Source organism: Pseudophryne corroboree, chromosome 3 (assembly GCF_028390025.1).
Source record: "Pseudophryne corroboree isolate aPseCor3 chromosome 3, aPseCor3.hap2, whole genome shotgun sequence".
Classification (NCBI taxonomy): Eukaryota; Metazoa; Chordata; class Amphibia; order Anura; family Myobatrachidae; genus Pseudophryne; species Pseudophryne corroboree.
In genome coordinates, this window is record NC_086446.1 from 412,795,638 (window position 1) to 412,819,683 (window position 24,046).

The 24,046-nt window shown below is 47.2% G+C and overlaps 1 protein-coding gene across 2 annotated transcripts in view; it reads left to right on the forward strand.

Annotated features, from left to right (window-relative positions):
• ZNF341 (zinc finger protein 341) overlaps positions 1–24,046 on the forward strand; it is a 156,039-nt gene that overhangs the window by 28,152 nt on the left and 103,841 nt on the right. Inside the window, exons 3-6 of one of the 2 annotated variants that reach the window (XM_063960219.1) lie at positions 931–1,115; positions 2,278–2,427; positions 4,969–5,214; positions 6,385–6,577. In XM_063960219.1, the coding sequence (XP_063816289.1) occupies positions 931–1,115; positions 2,278–2,427; positions 4,969–5,214; positions 6,385–6,577 (774 nt within the window). The remainder of the gene's footprint in view (positions 1–930; positions 1,116–2,277; positions 2,428–4,968; positions 5,215–6,384; positions 6,578–24,046) is intronic. The other variant, XM_063960220.1, reaches the window with a different exon arrangement.

Consider the following 24,046-nt stretch of genomic DNA (forward strand, 5'->3'; position numbering starts at 1 on the left):
CCCATCCCAAGTGCGGATTGTCTGCAATACTTGTACATAGTTATTGTTACAAAAATCGGGTTATTATTGTTGTGAGCCATCTTTTCAGAGGCTCCGCTGTTATCATGCTGTTAACTGGGTTCAGATCACAGGTTGTACAGTGTGATTGGTGTAGCTGGTATGAGTCTTACCCGGGATTCAAAATCCTTCCTTATTGTGTACGCTCGTCCGGGCACAGTATCCTAACTGAGGCTTGGAGGAGGGTCATAGGGGGAGGAGCCAGTGCACACCACCTGATCCTAAAGCTTTTACTTTTGTGCCCTGTCTCCTGCGGAGCCGCTATTCCCCATGGTCCTGACGGAGTCCCAGCATCCACTACGGACTACGAGAAATAGAATTATCGGTAAGTAAATTCTTATTTTCTATAATATGCGGGTATATTTCTCTTTTGCACATTATATATGGACTTATTAAACATATTTGGTGGAATTTAATGGCGTCCAGGATCGCCAGAGGTGCGGGATGCTGGCCGATCTTGGACGTTTTTTTAAAGGGGCAAGCACTTCCAATGCAAAACCATGTCTTGTAAGTGATTGTCCCTTTAAAAAAAATATCCAAGGTTGTCTGGCATCCCGCAGCTCCGTCGATCTCGGACGCCATTGCATCCCGCTCATGTCTAATAGAGACATTTTCTTGAAATGCTTTTTATTCATGTAAGTTACTCTGTGTATATCAACATTTTATGTAATAGGTTCCAGCGATATTTCAGTGAGTTGGACTCTAAATTTAAAGTTGCAATCAGTTATATGCTAGTTTTGCCTTATAACCGGTTGACGCGTTAAATTTAGCATCCAACTTGCTGAAATCTCTCCAGCTCTGTATTATCGAAAACCTATTACATAATTACCTTGATATATCATTAACTATTTTATATTGCTACTTCTCTTACAGATGAGGAAGATGTCTTTCTGTGCGGGAAGTGCAAAAAGCAGTTCAACTCTCTGCCAGCTTTCATGATTCACAAGCGAGAGCAGTGTCATGGCAACGCACCATCTCTGGCATCTGTCTCCCTGGGCAGTCACAGTGTATATACCCCTCCGGTCAGTTCCGTGCAACAACCACAAGTTAACAGGCAGGTGGGTAGTAAAAAGGGCAAAGAAGTTGGGTTGGGCTGGAGTAGTAAAAATAAGTAGCGGTGCTGGAAGAGAAGAGAGAGAGAGAGAGAGAGAGAGAGAATGTGAGGAGTGGAAATATGGGGCATTGGCAGGTCAGACACCAGAGGCCGCTTAGATCGCATTTATAATCCAAGGATAGAGATTCATATTTTGCTGCAAACTAGTGGGAATCTTAGAGGAAATATCAGAACAGAAGTAGTTGTAGTGTCTGAGAAGTTATGTCTCTAAATATATCATATGATGACCTGTTTTGTTTATAGAAATTATAATAAAAATCTCCAAGAGGGGTAATAACAGGCGCTGATAGGAGTTGCTTCTACCAAGCAACTGCTTAATGGAGTTAGTCAATCTGCATACATACAAACAAAACACAATACTTTGAGCAGCGCTAAATAATTATACAGGTAAATTGCAGGAAACGTTCTTGAATAATTTTAAATTACATTTAATGTCAAAAAAATGGCAATAAAATATCACACAACAAATAGACTAGTCATAAAAAACTGGCATATCTCAGCATTCTAAAAAACAAAGTTCTCACCCTTTGAATTTTCGTATACTGTTAGTCCATCACATATAGGCCTGTTCCAAAATTGCTTCCAGTTTGATGGGGAATTTAATCCTGGTTTCTCCAAGCACAGTACTTTAGTATTCCACCTAGAAGGTGATAGTTAGCATTGCTAGACCTGAATTTTCCACGGTATAGCCTTTATGCTCAGCGATTGAGGAAGGTACTCCTTAGCCAATGGCAATGCAGATGTTGGAGTCCTCAGTATGGTGTGATCTCTCTCCTCAACACCGTTCTTTTCTATGGCTGCGGTGCTGGTGCTGTCCGTGTTTAGTGGGTCTTTTGGGTTATCCCGGAGCTATTTCAGGCTATTTGATAGCGATTTGGTATTCCTATAGGTGAGTAGGGTGGATAACCAACGCGTTTTGCTGCTCACTGTGGCAGCTTTTTCGCATTTAACATTAAATGTCATTTAAAATCATTCAAGAACGTTTCTAGTAACTTACCTGTATAATTATTTAGTGCTGCTCACAGAATTGTGTTTTGATTATAATAAAAATCTGTATACAAAATTTCTAATAGATCGAACTTTGTGCTTTCTTAACCACCAACCAGATCTCTACTTATATTGCGGTTCCACCCTCACCGCTGATCCAGACCCTGGTGCAAGGCAATGTTTTGGTGAATGATGAGGTCCTACTTTCTGCAATGTCTGCCCTTACCTCATTGGACCAGTCCATGCCACCAGCACCAGCCCCTGTGCAGGTGAGACAGATCAATGTGCCTAGTGACATGCCTGCTTTCTGCTATGCGTGTATGACATGTAGAATGCACAAATTAGTCTACAGAGAAAAATATAATGTAGTATGAAAAAGCAATGCACAAATATGTAGCATAAGACTACTGCAAGTGTCAGTTCAAGGCAACACAGTTTCTCAAAGACTTGTTTTATTTAGAGCGTGTCACTTGCTAAATGTGGCTTCCAGTTTATTACACTTTCACTTCCCATTCTACCGTAAGAACAAATATCTAAGAAGGGATCTGCCGGCTATTAAATTCCCCCTATACAGTATGTATGTTATTGAGATATTTTCATGCACACTGCAGGTAATACAATGTTCCCATTTGACTGTTGCTCTTGATACTATTCAATACAATGTAACAGTTCTGTAGCATGTTCTGTTTGTGTTCAGGGCAGTATAGCACCTCTGCGGCTTCTGTATATTCACAGATATCACACCATTGGAGATGTACACAAACCATTGGGTTTGCAAACATCTCTGAATTAGACTCCAAGTTTCTTTTAGCTTGCTTAAAGGACCACTAAACCCCAAACCCGACATTTTCCGTGATAACCTATGATAGTAATATACATTGCTCAGTGTTTACCTGACTTTTCACTACAGCTATGCTAAATGTAAAGTATTGCCCCATACATCATCACAGACAGAAGAAGCTGTTACCCATCTTTAGTACAGTGTCCTAATACTAATACAGGTCACAAAGTTGGGGCTAGATAACGATGTTGTATTACTTATGTGAAGATGCCTATTATACCCCTTTCAGACAGAAATGTTTGAAAGTCCCGGCAATTACCCGGCATTTCAGTGCCGGGTAGTTTTGCCGGGACCTGCCTGACCCCCCCTTTCACACTGTTCCGGTATGAATGGTCGACCATGTTATGGTCGACAGTCATTAGGTCGACCACTATTGGTCGACATTGACATGGTCGACATGGACACATAGTCGACACATGAAAGGTCGACACATGAAAAGGTCGACATGAGTTTTTTAACTTTTTTTGGTGTTGTTTTTTGCGTAAGGTGACTGGGAACCCCAATTAGTGCACCGCGTCCCCTCGCATGGCTCGCTTCGCTCGGCACAGATTACCGTTCCAATCGTAGTCCACGTGGATCGTAAAGTATGAAAAAGTTCCCCAAAAGAAAAAAAAAAGTTCAAAAACTCATGTCGACATTTTCACGTGTCGACCTTTGTCCATGTCGACAAATTTCATGTGTCGACCATGTGTCCATGTCGACCATGTCAATGTCGACCAATAGTGGTCGACCTAATGACTGTCGACCATGTGAACGGATACCCTTTCACATAGACATGCAAATTACCGGGTCGAGAATTTCGACCCAGTAATTTGCAGATCAGCACGGGTATTTCGTCTGTGTGAAAGGGTCAACCCGTGTCATAATTCCCATGGTAAATTCCAGGGTCGAAGTCCCGGCAATTACAACACGGGCTGACCCTTTCACACAGAAAATGGACCTGTGTGTTTCATGAAATTACTGGGTGGCACTGCTTCACCTGGCTATTTAATTTTCTGTCTGAAAGGGGTATTAAAGACTTTCCATTTAATTATCACTACTTTTTGACTTCTGATATAGTTTGTTTTGTACCATGTTATTGCTCTGAATAAATGATTTAAAAAAATTGGGACTACATTCATCTGAGTTACTCTTACATCACCTACCCTATGTATGACAGAGTACGAAAGTCTTCCAAACTATCAGTCACTGTCTGCTTGCTTAGGTAGAGGGGGTGTAGTATGTGTTGCCGGGAGTCGGGCTCCCGGCGACCAGCATACCGGCGCCGGAATCCCGACCGCCGGCATACAGACAGCTGGGCGAGCTCAAATGAGCCCCTTGCGGGCTCGCTGCGCTCGCCAAACTATCTATTCTCCCTCCAGGGGTGTCGTGGACCCCCAAGAGGGAGGAGAACTGTCGGTATGCCGGCGGTCGGGATTCCGGCGCCGGTATGCTGGTCACCGGGAGCCCAACTGCCGGCAAAGCGAAGACCACTCGGTAGGGGGGCACCTTCTTCTTAACATGGCAGCCTGCTGTGGAGGAGTGAAAGAGGGTGCGCTCATTTAGCGCTATACCTTTTTGTTGTTACACATTATTATCCAGCTAAGTAATTTAGAGCATTTTATATTCTTGTGAAATACAGGCTTTACCCTGCTCTTCTTTCATATATTTGTTTATTCAGTCAGTCAGTCAGTCAGTTAGTTATCAGTCTTTCATGATACACATACTGCAACTCACATAGGTACTCTAGTAGTTGTAAAATAGCACAATTGTATTATAGCTAATTGTTACTTTTCACAGTATGTTACTAAATATGTTATTTGTACATATCTTTATCTTTTCCTCCTTTTGTCAGTTTTCCATATCTGTCCTTCAGTATTTGTATTTTAGCTGCAGAGCTTATTTTGAGCCAAAGCTTTTACCCGTTTTTTATTTTCCTCTTTGTACAAAACAGGTAAATGCTTCTAATTTTCAATTCTTATTGTTTCAGAGTAACCTGAGCATGCACAGTGGTGGCACCTATCTCCAAGCACCTTCATTGCCACACAGACCTCCCCATGCACTGTCTCTGCCTGCAGTTTGTGCTCCAGGACAGAGCCTCATGGGGATTCCTGTCCAAGCAAACAGTAGTAGCTGCAGTACTGTAGTGCAAGTCTACAGCTCACCCATCAGTATGCCAGGTAACACAGGCATGGAGATTCATGGTCTGGGCATGGCACCCTACACCCAGATAGAGGTAAACACCAGCAGCAGGATATTATTGTCCCAAATTCATGTCATTTTGTGATTTGACTTTTGTACTAGAGTAAAAAGTAATTTGGGATGTGTTCCCTAAATGTACAGTATATATGTGAATTTGGCAGTTTATTTAGCAGAAAATACATTTACATTTGTTTTAACATACTAATTATATATTTAATGACCTTGTGTAGCAAACCAACATCTTTGTAAATGCCAGGAGTCTGCTGCTTTATACAGTAGTTGTAGTTTGTCAGGCTGATGACTGGCAGCGCTTTATTTTCCTGATGCTTCCTGAGGGTCCTTTTTCACACAAGGGCCAATACATTACCTTTGCAGTCAGCACACATTGCACTTGTATTAAATGGTCAGACAGTCCAATTTTAACCTACTGTATGTTTAACTGGTCATGTTGGTGAGAAGATATCCCTATCCAGTCATGGCCGGGATGTAATGAAGTCCAAGTTCGGCGGCCGTGTGGGATGCCAGCTGAACGCGGACGTTTTTGCAAAGGGGCAATCATGTACAAGGATAGACCATGCTTTGTACATGATTGCCCTTTTTAAAAAAAAAACGTCCGATTTGGGTTGGCATCCTGCACGGTCGCCGAACTCGGACTTCATTACATCCCGCCCGTGTACCAACCTGCTAAATAGACATTTTCTACAGTGCCCTATCAGCATTAGAATTATTAGGAATAGGGCCTCCAGAGACAACATTTCTCTGGTCTGGAGGTCAGTATTTGACCACTTATACGGTGACCAGTTACCCATTGCGCAGTAGGTGAAGCTGACTCACTCTTTATAAAGAAGACATAACAGCACACTGGGGCAGATGTATTAACCTGGAGAAGGCATAAGGAAGTGATAAACCAGTGATATGTGCAAGGTGATAAAGGCAATAGCCAATCAGATCCTACCTGTTAATTTACATATTGGAGCTGATTGGCTGGCGTCTTTATCACCTTGCACATATCACTGGTTTATCACTTCCTTATGCCTTCTCCAGGTTAATACATCTGCCCCAGTAGTGTTTGCTCCAGGTACCTTTAACAAGCTCTGTATTAGGTCTGCCGCATGTGGCAGTTATGTCATTGCTTGAGTTTCTAGGAAAGGACTAGCAGTTTAATACTAGATATAATTATTTTTATGACTACTTTTATCTCCAGGTTCCGAGCCAGTGTGTTGAAAGTACAGTATATAACACTCCCCCTATATACAGCCCTGGGAAACAGGGGCTTAAATCAAAAACTACAAATAGCTGTTCACCCTGTGCAAATGTAAATGGGAGCAGTATGGGGGAGCTGGAACACACCATCCCCAACAAGACGCGACGCCCAAAGACTGACAGTGGGCAGAATGGTGAGTGTACTGAGTGCACTATACTGGCAGGGTTTAGTATTGCTGGTAGAAAGGTATAGGTCAGGCAGACCAGCTCAGGGCACACATTATACTCCTTCCTAGACGCAGGATAGGTAAATATGTCATGGGGTTTGAATGAGTTGCTTGTGCTGAAACATTGATTTAAAACCATTTCATTACAGGGGAGAATTTAAAACCTTAATTAGGGCCTAATTCAGACCTGATAGCAAAAGCTTTCTTTAATGGGCAAAACCACGGGGGAGATTCAGACCTGATCGCTGCTGTGCGTTTTCGCACAGCGGGCGATCAGCAATAGACTGCGCATAAGTATGAACCGCAATGCGCATGCGCGTTGGCCAACAACGGCATCACGGTCAGCGACAGGATGGTGTGAAAATTTAATTTGCACGGGCGCTCGCAAGGTGATTGACAGGAAGAGGCCGTTAGTGGGTGGTAACTGACCGTTTACTGGGAGTGTCTGGAAAAACACAGGCATTCCCAAGCGTTTTCAGGGAGGGTGTCTGACGACAGCTCCAGCCCCGATCAGCCTGTTCTCATCGTATTGTAGGAGTAAGTCCTGGGCTGCGCAGAGACTGCACACACTGGATTTTTGCAGCTCGGAGTACACATGCGATCGCACACTTGCATGGCGAAGGTACACGCCCCCTATCTGAACGCAGGACAGCAAAATTAGCAGCCCAGCAATCAGGTCTGAATCACCCCCCCTGTGCACTGCAGGTGGGGCAGATATAACATGTGCAGAGAGAGTTAGATTTGGATGTGTTATTTCTCTGACGTCCTAGTGGATGCTGGGAACTCCGTAAGGACCATGGGGAATAGCGGCTCCGCAGGAGACTGGGCACAACTAAAGAAAGCTTTAGGTCACCTGGTGTGCACTGGCTCCTCCCACTATGACCCTCCTCCAAGCCTCAGTTAGATTTTGTGCCCGGCCGAGGTTGGATGCACACTAGGGGCTCTCCTGAGCCCTTAGAAAGAAAGTATATAATTAGGTTTTTTATTTTCAGTGAGACCTGCTGGCAACAGGCTCACTGCAGCGAGGGACTAAGGGGTGAAGAAGCGAACCTACCTGCTTGCAGCCGGATTGGGCTTCTTAGGCTACTGGACACCATTAGCTCCAGAGGGATCGACCGCAGGCCCAGTCCTTGGTGTTCGGTCCCGGAGCCGCGCCGCCGTCCCCCTTACAGAGCCAGAAGCAAGAAGAGGTCCGGAAAATCGGCGGCAGAAGACATCAGTCTTCACCAAGGTAGCGCACAGCACTGCAGCTGTGCGCCATTGCTCCTCATGTACACCTCACACTCCGGTCACTGAGGGTGCAGGGCGCTGGGGGGGGGGGCGCCCTGAGCAGCAATATTAACACCTTGACTGGCAAAAATACCACAATATATAGCCCCAGAGGCTATATATGTGGTAAATACCCCTGCCAGAATCCAGAAAAAAGCGGGAGAAAAGTCCGCGAAAAAGGGGCGGAGCTATCTCCCTCAGACACACTGGCGCCATTTTCTCTTCACAGTGCAACTGGAAGAAAGCTCCCCAGGCTCTCCCCTGTAGTTTTCAGGCTCAAAGGGTTAAAAAGAGAGGGGGGGCACTAAATTTAGGCGCAATATTATATATACAAGCAGCTATTGGGGAAATTTCACTCAGTTATAGTGTTAATCCCCACATTATATAGCGCTCTGGTGTGTGCTGGCATACTCTCTCTCTGTCTCCCCAAAGGGCTTTGTGGGGTCCTGTCCTCTGTCAGAGCATTCCCTGTGTGTGTGCGGTGTGTCGGTACAGCTGTGTCGACATGTTTAATGAGGAGGCTTATATGGTGACGGAGCAGATGCCGATAAATGTGATGTCGCCCCCTGTGGGGCCGACACCAGAGTGGATGGTTAGGTGAAAGGTATTAACCGACAGTGTCAACTCCTTACATAAAAGGGTGGATGACGTAACAGCTGTGGGACAGCCGGCTTCTCAGTCCGCGCCTGCCCAGACGTCTCAAAGGCCATCAGGGGCTCAAAAAACGCCCGCTCACTCAGATGGCAGACACAGATGTCGACACGGAGTCTGACTCCAGTGTCGACAAGGTTGAGACATATACACAATCCACTAGGAACATCCGTGACTTAATCCCGGCAATAAAAAATGTGTTACACATTTCTGACATTAACCCAAGTACCACTAAAAAAAAGGGTTTTATGTTTGGGGAGAAAAAGCAGGCAGTGTTTTGTTCCCCCATCAGATGAATGAATGAAGTGTGTGAAAAGCGTGGGTTCCCCCCGATAAGAAACTGGTAATTTCTAAAAAGTTACTGATGGCGTACCCTTTCCCGCCAGAGGATAAGTTACGCTGGGAGATATCCCCTAGGGTGGATAAGGCGCTCACACGGTTGTCAAAAAAGGTGGCACTGCCGTTTTAGGAACGGCCACTTTGAAGGTACCTGTTGATAAAAAGCAGGAGGCTATCCTGAAGTCTGTATTTACACACTCAGGTACTAGACTGAGACCTGCAGACCGTGCTGCTGCAGCGTGGTCGGTGACCCTGTCACACATGAGAACATATTAAAGACGTCGTCTTATATATGAGGGATGCACAGAGGGATATTTTGCGGCTGGCATCCAAAATGAATGTAATGACCATTCTGTCTGGAGGGTATTAGAGACCTGTCACTGGACAGGTGATGCTGACTTTAAAAGGCGCATAGAGACTCTGCCTTATAAGGGTGAGGAATTATTTGGGGATGGTCTCTGGGACCTCGTATTCATTACCTCAGGTTTCCTCACAGACTAAGAAAGCACTGTATTATCAGGTACAGTCCTTTCGGCTTCAGAAAAGCAAGCGGGTCAAAGGCGCTTCCTTTCTGTACAGAGACATGGGGAGAGGGAAAAAGCTGCACCAGTCAGCCTGTTCCCAGAATCAAAATTCTTCTCTCGCTTCCTCTGAGTCCACAGCATGACGCGGGGGCTCCACAGGTGTAGCCAGGTACGGTGGGGGGCCGTCTCAAAAATTTCAGCGATCAGTGGGCTCGCTCACAGGTGGATCCCTGTTTCATTCAAGTAGTATTTCAGGGGTACAAGCTGGAATTCGAGATGTCTCCCCCCCGCCGTTTCCTCAAATATGCCTTGCCGACAACTCCCTCAGGCAGGGAGGCTGCGCTAGAGGCAATTAATAAGCTGTATTCCCAGCAGGTAATACTCAAGGTGCCCCTACTTCAACAAGGACGGGGTTACTATTCCACACGGTTTGGGGTACCGAAACCGCATGGTTCGGTGTGACCCATTTTATATTTAAAATCCTTGAACACATACATAAAAAAATTCAAGTTCAAGATGGAATCGCTCAGGGCGGTTATTGCAAGCCTGGACGAGGGGGATTACATGGGATCCCGGGACATCAAGGATGCTTACCTGCATGTCCCCATTTACCATCCTCGCCAGGAGTACCTCAGATTTGTGGTACAGGATTACCATTACCAAGTCCAGACACTGCCGTTTGGACTGTACATGGCACCGAGGGTGTTTACCAAGGTAATGGCCAAAATGATGATACTCCTTCGAAAAAAGGGAGTTTTAATTATCCCGTACTTGGACAATATCCTTATAAGGGCAAGGTCCAAGGAGCAGTTGCTAGTCGGGGTAGCACTATTTTGGAAAGTGCTACAACAGCACGGTTGGATTCTAAACAGTCCAAAGTCACAGCTGGTTCCTACCACACGTCTACTGTTCCTGGGGATGGTTCTGGACACAGAACAGAAATAAGTGTTTCTCCCGGAGGAGAAAGCCAAGGAACTGTCATCTCTAGTCAGAGACCTCCTGAAGCAAAAACAGGTATCGGTGCATCATTGCACGCGAGTCCTGGGAAAAAATGGTAGCTTCCTACGAAGCAATCCCATTCGGCAGGTTCCATGCAAGAGGGCCGCAGGTTCGGCATACAGGACTAGGTCCTAGTGACCATGGATGCCAGCCTTTGAGGCTGGGGGGCAGTCACACAGGGAAAAAACTTCCAGGGACTTTGGTCAAGTCAAGTGACTTCCCTACACATAAATATTCTGGAACTGAGGGCCATTTACAATGCCCTGAGTCAGGCAAGGCCTCTGCTTCAAAACCAGCCGGTACTGATCCAATCAAACAACATCACGGCAGTCGCCCATGTAAACCAACGGGGCGGCACAAGAAGCAGGATGGCGATGGCAGAAGCCACAAGGATTCTCCGATGGGCGGAAAATCATGTGTTAACACTGTCAGCAGTGTTCATTCCCGGAGTGGACGACTGGGAAGCAGATCTTCTCAGCGGACACGACCTCCACCCGGGAGAGTGGGGATTTCATCCAGAAGTCTTCCAAAGGATTGTACACCATTGGGAAAAGCCACAGGTGGACATGATGGCGTCCCGCCTCAACAAAAAGCTATAAAAGATATTGCGCCAGGTCAAAGGACCCTCAGGCAATAGCTGTGGACGCTCTGGTAACACCGTGGGTGTACCAGTCGGTTTATGTGTTCCTCCCTCTGCCTCTCATACAAAAGGTACTGAGAATAATAGGAAGGCGAGGAGTAAGAACGATACTCGTGGTTCCGGATTGGCCAAGAAGAGCTTGGTACCCAGAACTTCAAGAAATTATATCAGAGGACCCATGGCCTCTGCCGCTCAGACAGGACCTGCGGCAGCAGGGGCCCTGTCTGTTCCAAGACTTACCGCGGCTACGTTTTGACGGCATGGCGGTTGAACGCCGGATCCTAAAGGAAAAGGGCATTCCGGAGGAAGTCATTCCTACGCTGATTCAAGCCAGGAAAGATGTAACTGCAAAACATTATCACCGCATATGGCGAAAAGATGTTGCTTGGTGTGAGGCCAAAAAGGCCCCAACAGAGGAATTTCAACTAGGTCGATTTCTGCATTTCCTACAAGCAGGAGTGTCTATGGGCCTAAAATTAGGCTCCATTAAGGTACAGATCTCGGCTCTGTCGATTTTCTTCCAAAAAGAACTAGCTTCAGTACCTGAAGTTCAGACATTGTAAAAGGAGTGCTGCATATTCAGCCCCCGGTTGTGCCTCCAGTGGCACCTTTGGTTCTCAACGTGGTGTTGAGTTTCTTAAAATCACATTGGTGTGAGCCACTAAAAACCGTGGATCTAAAATATCTCACGCGGAAAGTGGTCATGTTATTGGCCTTGGCTTCGGCCAGGCGTGTATCAGAATTGGCGGCTTTGTCATATAAAAGTCCTTATCTGATTTTCCATATGGATAGGGCAGAATTGAGGACTCGTCCCCAGTTTCTCCCTAAGGTGATATCAGCTTTTCACTTGAACCAACTATTGTAGTGCCTGCGGCTACTAGGGACTTGGAGGATTCCAAGTTACTGGACGTAGTCAGGGCCTTGAAAAATTATGTTTCCAGGACGGCTAGAGTCAGGAGAACTGACTCGCTGTTTATCCTGTATGCACCCAGCAAACTGGGTGCTCCTGCTTCTAAGCAGACTATTGCTCGCTGGAGTTGTAGCACAATTCAGCTGGCGCATTCTGCGGCTGGACTACCGCAGCCAAAATCTGTAAAAGCCCATTCCACAAGGAAGGTGGGCTCATCTTGGGCAGCTGCCCGAGGGGTCTCGGCTTTCCAACTTTGCCGAGCTGCAACTTGGTCAGGGGCAAACACGTTTGCTAAATTCTACAAAATTGATACCCTGGCTGAGGAGGACCTGGAGTTCTCTCATCCGGTGCTGCAGAGTCATCCGCACTCTCCCGCCCGTTTGGGAGCTTTGGTATAATCCCCATGGTCCTTACGGAGTTCCCAGCATCCACTAGGACGTCAGAGAAAATAAGATTTTACTCACCGGTAAATCTATTTCTCGTAGTCCGTAGTGGATGCTGGGCGCCCATCCCAAGTGCGGATTGTCTGCAATACTTGTATATAGTTATTGCCTAACTAAAGGGTTATTGTTGAGCCATCTGTTGAGAGGCTCAGTTATATTCATACTGTTAACTGGGTATAGTATCACGAGTTATACGGTGTGATTGGTGTGGCTGGTATGAGTCTTACCCGGGATTCAAAATCCTTCCTTATTATGTCAGCTCGTCCGGGCACAGTGTCCTAACTGAGGCTTGGAGGAGGGTCATAGTGGGAGGAGCCAGTGCACACCAGGTGACCTAAAGCTTTCTTTAGTTGTGCCCAGTCTCCTGCGGAGCCGCTATTCCCCATGGTCCTTACGGAGTTCCCAGCATCCACTACGGACTACGAGAAATAGATTTACCGGTGAGTAAAATCTTATTATTGTTTCTGTGCAGAGTAAATATTGGCTGCTTTATTTTTACACTGAAATTTGTATTTTAGTCTCAACACACCCCACCCAAATCCAACGCTCCCTGCATATGTTATATCTGCCCCCCCCTGCAGTGCACATGGTTTTGCCCATTAGAGAAAAAGTTTGCTGTTGCAATCAGGTCTGAATTAGGCCCTTAATTTTTAGGATCTGGGAATCAGGGTCGACACCTATTGGTCGACAGTGAGTAGGTTGACACAGGAAATAGGTCGACATGGACAAGGTCGACATGGAAAAAGGTCAACATGAGTTTTTAATTTTTTTTGGGTGTCGTTTTCTTCGTAAAGTGACCGAGAACCCCAATTAGTGCACCGTGTCCCCTCACATGGCTCGCTTCTCTTGCTATGCTTCAGGCAAGGTGCTTCGCTCCGCTACTGCTGCTCTCGGCACAGGTTACCGTTCCCAATTGTAGTCCACGTGGATCATAAAGTATGAAAAAGTAAAAAAATAAAATAAATGTGAAAAACTCATGTCGACCTTTTTCCATTTAGACTTATTTCTTGTGTCTACCTACACACTGTCGACCTATTGTGTGTCGACCTAGACACTGTCGACCCAGAGTACGGATACCTAATTTTTACATTCGCAAATAACGCAGTTCTGTAAATATAGTTTATTTCTCTGACGTCCTAGTGGATGCTGGGAACTCCGAAAGGACCATGGGGAATAGCGGCTCCGCAGGAGACTGGGCACAACTAAAGATAGCTTTTAGGTCACCTGGTGTGCACTGGCTCTTCCCACTATGACCCTCCTCCAAGCCTCTGTTAGATTTTGTGCCCGGCCGAGGTTGGATGCACACTAGGGGCTCTCCTGAGCTTCTAGAAAGAAAGTATATAATTAGGTTTTTTATTTTACAGTGAGACCTGCTGGCAACAGGCTCACTGCAGCGAGGGACTAAGGGGTGAAGAAGCGAACCTACCTGCTTGCAGCTAGCTTGGGCTTCTTAGGCTACTGGACACCATTAGCTCCAGAGGGATCGACCGCATGGAACTGGCCTTGGTGTTCGGTCCCGGAGCCGCGCCGCCGTCCCCCTTACAGAGCCAGAAGCAAGAAGAGGTCCGGAAAATCGGCGGCAGAAGACATCAGTCTTCACCAAGGTAGCGCACAGCACTGCAGCTGTGCGCCATTGCTCCTCATGCACACTTCACACTCCGGTCACTGAGGGTGCAGGGCGCTGGGGGGGGGGGGCGCCCTGAGCAGCAATAAAAACTCCTTGGCTGGCATATATATCACAATATATAGCCCCAGAGGCTATATATGTGATAAATACCCCTGCCAGAATCCATAAAAATGCTGGAGAAAAGTCCACGAAAAAGGGGCGGAGCTATCTCTCTCAGCATACTGGCGCCATTTTCTCTTCACAGTGCAACTGGAAGACAGCTCCCCAGGCTCTCCCCTGTAGTTTTCAGGCTCAAAGGGTTAAAAAGAGAGGGGGGGGCACTAAATTTAGGCGCAATATTGTATATACAAGCAGCTATTGGGAAAAATTCACTCAATATAGTGTTAATCCCTAAATTATATAGCGCTCTGGTGTGTGCTGGCATACTCTCTCTCTGTCTCCCCAAAGGGCTGTGTGGGGTCCTGTCCTCAGTCAGAGCATTCCCTGTGTGTGTGCGGTGTGTCGGTACAGCTGTGTCGACACGTTTGATGAGGAGACTTATGTGATGGCAGAGCAGATGCCGATAAATGTGATGTCGCCCCCTGAGGGCCGACACCAGAGTGGATGGATAGGTGGAAGGTATAAACCGACAGTGTCAACTCCTTACATAAAAGGCTGGATGACGTAACAGCTATGGGACAGCCGGCTTCTCAGCCCGCGCCTGCCCAGGCGTCTCAAAGGCCATCAGGGGCTCAAAAACGCCCGCTCCCTCAGATGGCAGACACAGATGTCGACACGGAGTCTGACTCCAGTGTCGACGAGGTTGAGACATATACACAATCCACTAGGAACATCCGTTACATGATCCCGGCAAATAAAAAATGTGTTACGCATTTCTGACATTAACCCAAGTACCACTAAAAAAGGGTTTTTATGTTTGGGGAGAAAAAGCAGGCAGTGTTTTGTTCCCCTATCAAATGAGTGAATGAAGTGTGAAAAAGCGTGGGTTCCCCCGATAAGAAACTGGTAATTTCTAAAAAGTTACTGATGGCGTACCCTTTCCCGCCAGAGGATAAGTTACGCTGGGAGATATCCCCTAGGGTGGATAAGGCGCTCACACGTTTGTCAAAAAAGGTGGCACTGCCGTCTTAGGATACGGCCACTTGAAGGTACCTGCTGATAAAAAGCAGGAGGCTATCCTGAAGTCTGTATTTACACACTCAGGTACTAGACTGAGACCTGCAGATAGTGCTGCTGCAGCGTGGTCTGTAACCCTGTCAAACAGGGATACTAGTTTGCGAACATAAGACGTCGTCTTATATATGAGGGATGCACAGAGGGATATTTTGCCGGCTGGCATCCAGAATTAATGCAATGTCCATTCGGTCAGGAGGTTATTAGAGACCCGACACTGGACAGGTGATGCTGATTTTAAAAGGCACATAGAGCCTTATAAGGGTGAGGAATTGTTTGGGGATGGTCTCTGGGACCTCTTATCCACAGCAACAGCTGGGAAGAAAAATTTTTACCTCAGGTTTCCTCACAGCCTCAGAAAGCACTGTATTATCAGGTACAGTCCTTTCGGCTTCAGAAATGCAAGCGTGTAAAACGAGGGAAGAGGGAAAAAGCTGCAACAGTCAGCCAGTTCCCAGAATCAAAATTCTTCCCCCGCTTCCTCTGAGTCCACCGCATGACGCGGGGGCTCCACAGGCGTAGCCAGGTACGGTGGGGGGCCGCCTCAAAAATTTCAGCGATCAGTGGGCTCGCTCACAGGTGGATCCCTAGATCCTTCAAGTAGTATTTCAGGGGTACAAGCTGGAATTCGAGGCGTCTTCCCCCCCGCCGTTTCCTCAAATCTGCCTTGCCGACAACTCCCTCAGGCAGGGAGACTGTGCTAAAGGCAATTCACAAGCTGTATTCCCAGCAGGTGATAGTCAAGGTGCCCCTACTTCAACAAGGACGGGGTTACTATTCCACACTGTTTGTGGTACCGAAACCGGACAGTTTGGTGAGACCCATTTTATATTTGAAATCCTTGAACACATACATAAAAAAATTAAAGTTCAAGATGGAATCGCTCAGGGCGATTATTGCAAGCCTGGAGGAGGGGGATTACATGGTATCCCTGGACATCAAGGAGGCTTACCTACATGTCCCCATTTACCATCCTCACCAGGAGTACCTCAGATTTGTGGTACAGGATTGCCATTACCAATTCCAAACACTGCCGTTTGGACTGTCCACGGCACCGAGGGTCTTTACCAAGGTAATGGCAGAAATGATTATACTCCTTCGAGAAAGGAAGTTTTAATTATCCCGTACTTGGACGATCTCCTTATAAAGGCGAGGTCCAAGGAGCAGTTGTTGGTCGGAGTAGCACTATCTCGGGAAGTGCTACAACAGCACGGATGGATTCTATACATTCCAAAGTCACAGCTGGTTCCTACCACACGCCTACTGTTCCTGGGGATGGTTCTGGACACAGAACAGAAAAAAGTGTTTCTCCCGCAGGAGAAAGCCAAGGAGCTGTCATCTCTAGTCAGAGACCTCCTGAAACCAAAACAGGTATCGGTGCATCACTGCACACGAGTCCTGGGAAAAATGGTAGCTTCTTACGAAGCAAAATTCCATTCGGCAGGTTCCATGCAAGAACCTTTCAGTGGGACCTCTTGGACAAGTGGTCGGGATCGCATCTTCAGATGCATCGGCTGATAACCCTGTCTCCAAGGACCAGGGTATCTCTACTGTGGTGGCTGTAGAGTGCTCATCTTCAAGAGGGCCGCAGATTCGGCTTACAGGACTGGGTCCTGGTAACCACGGATGCCAGCCTTCGAGGCTGGGGGGCAGTCACACAGGGAAGAAATTTCCAAGGACTTTGGTCAAGTCAGGAGTCGTCCCTACACATAAATATTCTGGAACTGAGGGCCATTTACAATGCCCTAAGTCTGGCAAGGCCTCTGCTTCAAAACCAGCCGGTACTGATCCAATCAGACAACATCACGGCAGTCGCCCATGTAAACAGACAGGGCGGCACAAGAAGCAGGATGGTGATGGCAGAAGCCACAAGGATTCTCCGATGGGCGGAAAATCACGTCTTAGCACTGTCAGCAGTGTTCATTCCGGGAGTGGACAACTGGGAAGCAGACTTCCTCAGCGGACACGACCTACACCCGGGAGAGTGGGGACTTCATCCAGAAGTCTTCCAACTGTTGGTAAACCGTTGGGAAAGGCCACAGGTGGACATGATGGCGTCCCGCCTAAACAAAAAACTAGAGAGATATTGCGCCAGGTCAAGGGACCCTCAGGCGATAGCTGTGGACGCTCTAGTGACACCGTGGGTGTACCAGTCAGTTTATGTGTTCCCTCCTCTGCCTCTCATGCCAAGGGTACTGAGAATAATAAGAAAACGAGGAGTAAGAACAATACTCGTGGTTCCGGATTGGCCAAGACGAGCGTGGTACCCGGAACTTCAAGAGATGATCTCGGAGGACCCATGGCCTCTGCCGCTCAGACAGGACCTGCTGCAGCAGGGGCCCTGTCTGTTCCAAGACTTACCGCGGCTGCGTTTGACGGCATGGCGGTTGAACGCCGGATCCTGAAGGAAAAGGGCATTCCGGAGGAAGTCATTCCTACGCTGATTAAAGCCAGGAAAGATGTAACTGCAAAGCATTATCACCGCATATGGCGGATGTATGTTGCTTGGTGTGAGGCCAAAAAGGCCCCAACAGAGGAATTTCAACTGGGTCGATTTCTGCTTTTCCTACAAGCAGGAGTGACTATGGGCCTGAAATTAGGCTCCATTAAGGTACAGATCTCGGCTCTGTCGATTTTCTTCCAGAAAGAACTAGCTTCACTACCTGAAGTTCAGACGTTTGTTAAGGGAGTGCTGCATATTCAGCCCCTTTTGTGCCTCCAGTGGCACCTTGGGATCTCAACGTGGTGTTGAGTTTCTTAAAATCACATTGGTTTGAGCCACTTAAAACCGTGGATCTAAAATATCTCACGTGGAAAGTGGTCATGTTATTGGCCTTGGCTTCAGCCAGGCGTGTGTCAGAATTGGCGGCTTTGTCATGTAAAAGCCCTTATCTGATTTTCCATATGGATAGGGCAGAATTGAGGACTCGTCCCCAGTTTCTCCCTAAGGTGGTATCAGCTTTTCACTTGAACCAACCTATTGTGGTGCCTGCGGCTTCTAGGGACTTGGAGGATTCCAAGTTACTGGACGTAGTCAGGGCCTTGAAAATTTATGTTTCCAGGACGGCTAGAGTCAGGAAAACTGACTCGCTATTTATCCTGTATGCACCCAACAAGCTGGGTGCTCCTGCTTCTAAGCAGACTATTGCTCGCTGGATTTGTAGCACAATTCAGCTGGCGCATTCTGCAGCTGGACTGCCGCATCCTAAATCAGTAAAAGCCCATTCCACAAGGAAGGTGGGCTCATCTTGGGCGGCTGCCCGAGGGGTCTCGGCTTTACAACTTTGCCGAGCTGCTACTTGGTCAGGGGCAAACACGTTTGCAAAATTCTACAAATTTGATACCCTGGCTGAGGAGGACCTTGAGTTCTCTCATTCGGTGCTGCAGAGTCATCCGCACTCTCCCGCCCGTTTGGGAGCTTTGGTATAATCCCCATGGTCCTTTCGGAGTTCCCAGCATCCACTAGGACGTCAGAGAAAATAAGATTTTACTCACCGGTAAATCTATTTCTCGTAGTCCGTAGTGGATGCTGGGCGCCCGTCCCAAGTGCGGATTGTCTGCAATACTTGTATATAGTTATTGCCTAACTAAAAGGGTTATTGTTGAGCCATCTGTTGAGAGGCTCAGTTGTTTTCATACTGTTAAACTGGGTATGGTATCGCGAGTTATACGGTGTGATTGGTGTGGCTGGTAAGAGTCTTACCCGGGATTCAAAGTCCTTCCTTATTATGTCAGTTCGTCCGGGCACAGTGTCCTAACTGAGGCTTGGAGGAGGGTCATAGTGGGAGGAGCCAGTGCACACCAGGTGACCTAAAAGCTTTCTTTAGTTGTGCCCAGTCTCCTGCGGAGCCGCTATTCCCCATGGTCCTTTCGGAGTTCCCAGCATCCACTACGGACTACGAGAAATAGATTTACCGGTGAGTAAAATCTTATTTTTAGGCTATTATGTAGGTAAAACAAAGCAAAATGGGGGAAAAAAATGCAATTATTGTTCATGATTTATCCCGTAGTTCCTTTATTGCAGTTACTGTCATGCCAGAAATATACCTCCATGTTATATCCGCTTCTTATACTAAGTATAGTGGTATTAAAATAAGAATTTACTTACCGATAATTCTATTTCTCGGAGTCCGTAGTGGATGCTGGGGTTCCTGAAAGGACCATGGGGAATAGCGGCTCCGCAGGAGACAGGGCACAAAAGTAAAGCTTTTCCGATCAGGTGGTGTGCACTGGCTCCTCCCCCCATGACCCTCCTCCAGACTCCAGTTAGGTACTGTGCCCGGACGAGCGTACACAATAAGGGAGGAATTTTGAATCCCGGGTAAGACTCATACCAGCCACACCAATCACACCGTACAACTTGTGATCTAAACCCAGTTAACAGTATGATAACAAAAGGAGCCTCTGAAAGACGGCTTCCTACAACAATAACCCGATTTTTGTAACAATAACTATGTACAAGTATTGCAGAATAATCCGCACTTGGGATGGGCGCCCAGCATCCACTACGGACTCCGAGAAATAGAATTATCGGTAAGTAAATTCTTATTTTCTCTATCGTCCTAGTGGATGCTGGGGTTCCTGAAAGGACCATGGGGATTATACCAAAGCTCCCAAACGGGCGGGAGAGTGCGGATGACTCTGCAGCACCGAATGAGAGAACTCCAGGTCCTCTTTTTTGCCAGGGTATCAAATTTGTAGAATTTTACAAACGTGTTCTCCCCCGACCACGTAGCTGCTCGGCAGAGTTGTAATGCCGAGACCCCTCGGGCAGCCGCCCAAGATGAGCCCACCTTCCTTGTGGAATGGGCATTTACATATTTTTTGCTGTGGCAAGCCTGCCACAGAATGTGCAAGCTGAATTGTACTACAAATCCAACGAGCAATAGTCTGCTTAGAAGCAGGAGCACCCAGCTTGTTGGGTGCATACAGGATAAACAGCAAGTCAGATTTCCTGACTCCAGCCGACCTGGAAACTATATTTTCAGGGCCCTGACAACATCCAGCAACTTGGAGTCCTCCAAGTCCCTAGTAGCCGCAGGTACCACAATAAACTGGTTCAGGTGAAACGCTGACACCACCTTAGGGAGAAACTGGGGACGAGTCCACAGCTTTGCTCTGTCCGAATGGACAATCAGATATGGCTTTGTGAGATAAAGCCGCCAATTCTGACACTCGCCTGGCCGAGGCCAGGACCAACAGCATGGTCGCTTTCCATGTGAGATATATCAAATCCACAGATTTGAGTTGTTTAAACCAATGTGATTTTAGGAATCCCAAACTACGTTGAGATCGCCCAGTGCCACTGGAGACATCAAAAGGGGGTTGTATATGCAGTACTCCCTTAACAACTTCTGGACTTCAGGAACTGAAGCCAATTTCTTTCTGGAAGAAAATCGACCGGTCGAAATTTGAACCGTAATGGACCCCAATTTGAGACCCATATACACTCCTGTTTGCAGGAAATGTAGGAATTAACCTAGTTGAAATTCTTCCGTGGAGCCTTCCTGGCCTCACACCATGGAACACATTTTCACCTAAGCAGTGATAATGTTGTGCGGTCACCTCCTTCCTGGCTCTGACCAGGGTAGGGATGACCTCTTCCGGAATGCCTTTTTCCCTTAGGATCCGGCGTTCACCCGTCAACGCGGCTGCGGTAAGTCATGGAACAGACATGATTCTTGCTGAATCAAGATCCTTTCTAGTATCTCTTGAAGTTCCGGGTACCAAGTTCTTCTTGGCCAAACCGGAGCCACGAGTATAGTTCTTACTCCTCTCCTTCCTATCATTCTCCATACACTGGGTATGAAAGGCAGAGGAGGGAACACATACACCGACTGGTACACCCACGGTGTTACCAGAGCGTCCCAGCTATTGCCTGAGGGTCTCTAGACCTGGCGCTTCATGTGGGACGCCATCATAACCACCTTTGGTCTTTCCCAACGGTTTACAAACATGTGGAAACTTCCAGATGAAGTTCCCACTTTTCCGGGTGGAATTCATTCATGCTGAGGAAATCTTCCTAGTTGTCCACTCCCGGAATGAACACTGCTGACAGTGTTATCACATGATTTTTCGCCCAGCGAAGAATCCTTGCTGTCATTGCCCTCCTGCTTCTTGTGCCGCCCCGTCTGTTTACGTGGGCGACTGCCATGATGATGTCCTACTGGATCAGCACCGGTTGACTTTGAAGCAGAGGTCTTCCTAGGCTCAGAGCATCGTAAATTGCCCTTAGCTCCAGTATATTCATGTGGAGAGAAATCTCCAGACTTGACCACACTTCCTTGGAAATTTCTTCCCTGTGTGACTGTTCCCCAGCCTCTCAGACTGGCATCCGTGGTCACCAGAACACAGTCCTGAATGCTGAATGTGCTGCCCTCTAGAAGATGAACACTCTGCAGCCCCCACAGAAGAGACACCCTTGTCCTTGGAGACAGGGTTATCCGCTGATGCATCTGAAGATGCGATCCGGACCATTCGTCCCGCAAATCCCCCTGAAAAGTTTTTGCGTGAGATCTGCCGAATGGAATCGCTTCGTAAGAAGCCACCATTTTTCCCAGGACTCCTGTGCATTGATGCACTGATACTTGGCCTGGTTTTAGGAGGTTTCTGACTAGGTCGGATAACTCCCTGGCTTTCCCCTCCAGGAGAAATACCTCTTTCTGGACTATGCCCAGAATCATTCCTAGGAACAGCAGACGTATCATCGGAAAACAGCTGCGATTTTTGGAATATTTAGAATCCACTCGTGCTGTCGTAGAACTACTTTAGATAGTTCTTTTCCGACCTCCAACTGTTCTCTGGAAACTTGCCCCTTTCAGGATATCGTCCAAGTAAGGGATAATTAAGATGCCTTTCTTCTTTTAAGAATCATCTTTTCGGCCATTACCTTGGTAAAGGCCCGGGGTGCCGTGGATAATTCAACGGCAGCGTCTGAAACTGATATTGACAGTTCTGTATCACGAACCAGAGGTACCCTTGTTGAGAAGGGCAAATTTGGACATGGAGGTAATCCTTGATGTCCAGGGACATCATATAGTCCCCTTTTTTCCGGTTCTCTATCACTGCTCTGAGTGACTCCATCTTGATTTGAACCTTTTTATGTAAGTGTTCAAAGATTTCAGATTTAGACTATGTCTCACCAAGCCGTCTGGCTTCAGTACCACAATATAGTGTGGAAGACTAATACCCTTTTCCTTGTTGTAGGAGGGGTACTTTGATTATCACCTGCTGGAAATACAGCTTGTGAATTTTTTCCCAATACTGCCTCCCTGTCGGAGGGAGCCGTTGGTAAAGCAGGCTTCAGGAACCTGCGAGGAAAAAATGTCTCGACTCTCCAATCTGTACCCCTGGGATAATACTTGTACGATCTAGGGGTCAACTTGCGAGTGATCCCACTGCGCGCTGAGACTCTTGAGACTACCCCCCCACCTCACCTGAGTCCGCTTGCACGGCCCCAGCGTCACGCTGAGGACTTGGCAGACGCGGTGGAGGGCTTCTTTTCCTGGGAAGGGGCTGCCTGCTGCAGTCTACTTCCCTTTCCTCTATGTCTGGGCAGATATGACTGGCCTTTTGCCCGCTTGCCCACATGGGAAACGGAAGGATTGAGGCTGAAAAGACAGTGTCTTTTTCTGCTGAGATGTAACTTGGGGTAAAAAGGTTGGATTTCCCAGCTGTAGCCGTGGCCCCCAGGTCCGATGGACCGACCCCAAATAACTCCTTCCCTTTATACGGCAATACTTCCATGTGCCGTATGGGATCTGTATCACCTGACCACTGTCGTGTCCATGACATCTTCTGGGAGATATGGACAACGCACTTATCTTGATGCCAGAGTGCAAATATCCCTCTGTGCATCTCGCATACATATATATAGAATGCATCCTATTAAATGCTCTATATCAATAAAATATTTTTAGTCAGGGAATTCGACCAAGCCAACCCAGCACTGCATCTCCAGGCTGATGGCGATCGCTGGTCGCAGTATAACCACCGTATGTGTGTATATACTTTTTAGGATATTTTTCCAGCTGCCTATCAGCTGGCTCCTTGAGGGCGGCCGTATCTGGAGACGGTAACGCCACTTGATAAGCGTGTGAGCGCCTTATCCACCCTAAGGGGTGTTTCCCAACGCGCCCTAACTTCTGGCGGGAAAGGGTATAACGCCAATATTTGCTATCGGGGTAAACCCACGCATCATCACACACTTCATTTTATTTTATCTGATTCAGGAAAAACTACAGGTAGTTTTTTCACTCCCACATAATACCCTTTTTTGTGGTACTTGTAGTATCAGAATATATGTAACACCTCCTTCATTGCCCTTAACGTGTGGCCCTAATGAGGAATACGTTTGTTTATTCACCGTCGACACTGGATTCAGTGTCCGTGTCTGTGTCTGTGTCGACCGACTGAGGTAAATGGGCGTTTTTTTAAAAACCCCTGACGGTGTTTCTGAGACGCCTGGACCGGTACTAATTGTTTGTCGGCCGTCTCATGTCGTCAACCGACCTTGCAGCGTGTTGACATTTTCACGTAATTCCCTAAATAAGCCATCCATTCCGGTGTCGACTCCCTAGAGAGTGACATCACCATTACAGGCAATTTCTCCGCCTCCTCCAACATCGTCCTCATACATGTCGACACACACGTACCGACACACAGCACACACACCTGGAATGCTCTGACAGAGGACAGGACCCCACTAGCCCTTTGTAGAGACAGAGGGAGAGTTTGCCAGCACACACCAAAAAACGCTATAATTACATAGGGACAACCTTATATAAGTGTTTCTCCCTAATAGCATCTTTATATATATATTTATATCGCCAATTAGTGCCCCCCTCTCTGTTTAAACCCTG